Source organism: Nematolebias whitei, chromosome 6 (genome assembly GCF_014905685.2).
Source record: "Nematolebias whitei isolate Nwh7 chromosome 6, NemWhi1, whole genome shotgun sequence".
Classification (NCBI taxonomy): Eukaryota; Metazoa; Chordata; class Actinopteri; order Cyprinodontiformes; family Rivulidae; genus Nematolebias; species Nematolebias whitei.
This window is the reverse complement of record NC_056503.1, coordinates 35,274,356-35,278,002: the sequence shown is the minus strand read 5'-3', so window position 1 is coordinate 35,278,002 and position 3,647 is coordinate 35,274,356. Positions and strand designations below refer to the sequence as shown.

The window sequence follows — 3,647 nt, the reverse complement described above, 5'->3', positions numbered from 1 at the left end:
GTTTAATACTTTATATTTTATTAACAGTTCAGTTAAATCAACAACTTTACTGCAATCGTTGTTCCTGAGCTCTGCAGAGTAACTTTTACTGAAAGATCATGAATTCTGATGTACTGCGTCACTATTTATTTACTTTATGTTGTCTTATGTAATCTATGACTTGTTTGTTGCATCATTGATATTTTATTAATGGATGACCATTATCCTAGACTAGCTAATCAAAAATAAAACAGTTTTGAGGCCCAAACTGGGTTTATTTTGGTGTAAAATCTCACATCAGAATCATTGTTTTTTTCAATAAGACAAGTTTTAACAAAGTTTTGGAAATACACACATCAAGGTTCTGTTTCTCAGACATCCCTGATGTCTCTGATTTGTTTGTGTTTACTGAATAAATTGAGAATAAATCGAATAACTCGAGGCTCAATGGGATTTACCAGTCTAAATAAAAGTTGAATAAATTGAAGTAAAAAAAGTAACAAAAAGCATAAATATAAAGCAGGCAGATGTTTTGCCTAATGGTTTCACTGGTTCTGAACGTTTTTAAGCTTCTAAACTAATCCGAACGACTGATTCGTTTTAGGTTTGATCATAAAGAGGAGAAAAACAAAGATGAATAGAAATAAATTTTGTTTTATTTTTATTTAACCGATGGACAGGGGTTATTTATATCATTTGATTTCTGAAATTTCTTATGCAATATTTTAAAAATGTTCCTCAAAATAAATCATGACAAATAAATAAAAATAACTCCCTTTGACTCGACTCTAGGTTTGAAATGAAAAAAGAAATGGCAGAACTCCTCGCCCAGTTTGCCTTCACCGATGAAGCATCGTAACTCAGTCCCCCTGACTCTGCGACGCACTTTACGCTTCAGTCCGTCCTGTTCAGACAGTTTCAGGGGAGTTACTCCTTGCCCTTCACATGCGGCTCTAAAAGTGTCTTCATCTCGAGCTCCTGCACAAGTTTCTCCACACAGGTCTTAAACTGAGGCTCGGGCTCCTGACACACAAGAGACAGAACAAAAAAAGACATTTTAACAAACTGCAGGCCTCAGAACGAAAAAATGTATGATTCTGCTGTCATGTAAAACATTACCAATAAAGTATTTATTTTACTGAATGTTTAACTTTCTGTAAATGTGGCCTTTTCTAAAAAAGGATTAAATGATAAAACTTGACCAGCATCCCGTGGTTAAAAATAAAACAAACTCAACTTCAGAAAAGAAACCTTAAAAAAAAAAAAAGAAGAAAGTTTAATTGATTTCTTTTATGATTATTTTTATTGCCCACTGTGAAAAGCAGTGATGTTTTCAACCGTGTCTGTGTGAGCGACTGCGTGTCTACTGGCAACAAACCTCATGAACATAATCATTAGATCTACAGCTGATTAACCTTTGGAGTTAAATTCAAGATGGCTGCAAGGATGACAAACCTAAGCACACATAAAAATGACTATAACACAGATACTGAGCTAAGATTTGATGTGGTAACTGAGAGTCATTCACAGCACATACTCGGAGCGTGACATCTCATAATATTGCACGAGGTTGTTCATGTGACGCAACGGGACATGATAAAGTTGTAGCGGTCATTTCTCAACATAAGGTAGCGTTAGTGTAAAACTCAGGCGATGTGCATTCCTTCAAACGATTCTAGGCCTTTACAAAAGTTTCTGCCTCCTTTCTGAAAGCATCAGCATAACTGATAAATACTTCAAATAAAAAGAGCATGAAGATTCGGGTTTTCTCCAGATGTTACAGACCAAGTAATCATCTCACCACAGGCTTTTCAAACCGCTTTTGGAACAAAATCATTTCATGAACACAAAAACGTTTTTGAAGTTCACATAACTTTTAAAGACTTTCATAAACTGAGGTGCCACGTCTTAAAGAAAGAGGCACAACTGTACCGAGCGACGTCACGTGCGCCGCAGTGTGGCCGCACTGACGGGAGCTCCGCTTTAATTTGCTCTTATTTTGTTCCTCCCGTTTTTGTTTTAACTTTTTTTTGTTTTGCTCCTACACTGCACACCCACGCTACGGGTATGACCACAACGCACTTTTGGAGTTTGATGCGTCGCTGCCTCGTCGTCCTGCCATCGTGGTTCAGTTCCCGGCCCCCTCCCAGCTTCAGGCTCAAGCCTGTCAAGGCGGCCGTCTACATGATCCTCCATCTTCCTGCACAGACCCAACTCTATGGAACAGTTCGGTTCCACGGGGAAACCTTGGATGTTCTGTGTCTGCCAGACCCGGTTCTGGAGGGCAGTCATCGCCCATTGCTGCGTTCATTATTATCATCATGCTGCTAACAGAACCATGTTGCTAAAAACCTCACTGCTAACAGAATCGTGCTGCTGTACACGTATTTTTCACGTTTGACGCCTTGGTTTTGTATTTTTGTTGCATGCTTTGGTATTTCTTGTTGTTTTTTTGGTGAGTCAAGACGGTTCTTCTCGTCTGAGCATTTTATTTTATTGTTGACCTTGTGTTGATGTGAATATGACAAATCTAAGCTAGCTGTAGCACAAAGTCTGAACATACCTTGTTTTCCAGCTGCCTCTGTTTCTCCACAGCCTCCTCCAGGGTCAGACCCAGCCATTCTGCCTCGTCTTCTGAGACCTCAAACTGCTGCTCACACAGAAAGAACAGAGTGTTAAGAGAAACGAGCTTTTATTCTCTTGAGAAATATCATTAATAAGCTGGTACAGCTGTGATGATCCTTAGTAAACTCAAAGACTTGTGGCCCACCTTGTATCTGTTATAGATGATTTCTCTTTTGGCGGGGTCATCGGGGTAAAGCTCCGTGCCTCTGCGAGCCAGGCGCAGCAGCATCGCTCTCTTCAGATCCATCCCCAGTTTGGAGTTCAGGTCTTTACTTGGAGTCTGAAAAAAGTTGAACATTAGAGTCACACAGACAGCCTGAACGGAGAAGCAGGTTTGTTGTATAGGGGCAGTTTCTGATTACTTTTAGGATGTAAAAGTCGAAGCCAAAGGCTGCATCAATCAGGTCCAGAGTTCGAGGCGTGACTGAAATGGTGAACTTGTGATTGAGGATCTCGCTGTAGAGTTCTTTCTTAAACAGTTGTGGTTTCCAGGTTTTCTTCACACGGGAAGCCATCTGAACGACAAACAAGGCAGGCATAAGTTGAGTAAATAGTCAGAGCGTGAAGTCTATACTCTAGGCTTCAATAATGACGAGGTGCAGCGCCTTCATATAAATTGGTACTTTCAACTGATCAAAAACATCAGTAAAATAGAAGCCAAACAGTTCTTGTGATACAAAAGCAGTTGACAAAACCACTGATGTAAAAAAATATCCTAAAAGACTTACTTTGTCATTTTTGCCATATTTGTAGCCTGATATCCAGCCCTCTCCACCCCACAGACCATCCTGGGACTCTGGAGGGTAGTAAATTGGAATTGGGACATCCTGCACCCGTTCCTTCAGCCCAGTCTTTGGATTGGCTCGATACTGGACTCCAAGAGGCCTCCAGTGGACAGGCGTAGGCTCTCCCTGGTCCAGGGACTTGAGGTAATGTGCAGGGAGACGTGCATAGATGCCTTGCTTCATTTTCAGAGCATCCCAAATCTTGGGCGGGTATTTATGAAAAGGCATGATGAACGATTTTACTTTTGACACACAAAT

At 40.4% G+C, this 3,647-nt stretch overlaps 1 protein-coding gene across 1 annotated transcript; it reads right to left on the bottom strand.

Moving 5' to 3' along the window:
• Positions 1–113: 113 nt before the first annotated feature.
• On the bottom strand, positions 114–3,647 carry mrpl28 (mitochondrial ribosomal protein L28; the record flags this gene model as incomplete). Its single annotated transcript, XM_037678228.1, is given in 5 exon segments — positions 114–1,002; positions 2,543–2,629; positions 2,750–2,884; positions 2,967–3,119; positions 3,333–3,647. Coding segments are annotated over 5 exon segments (756 nt in total). The 3' UTR covers positions 114–906.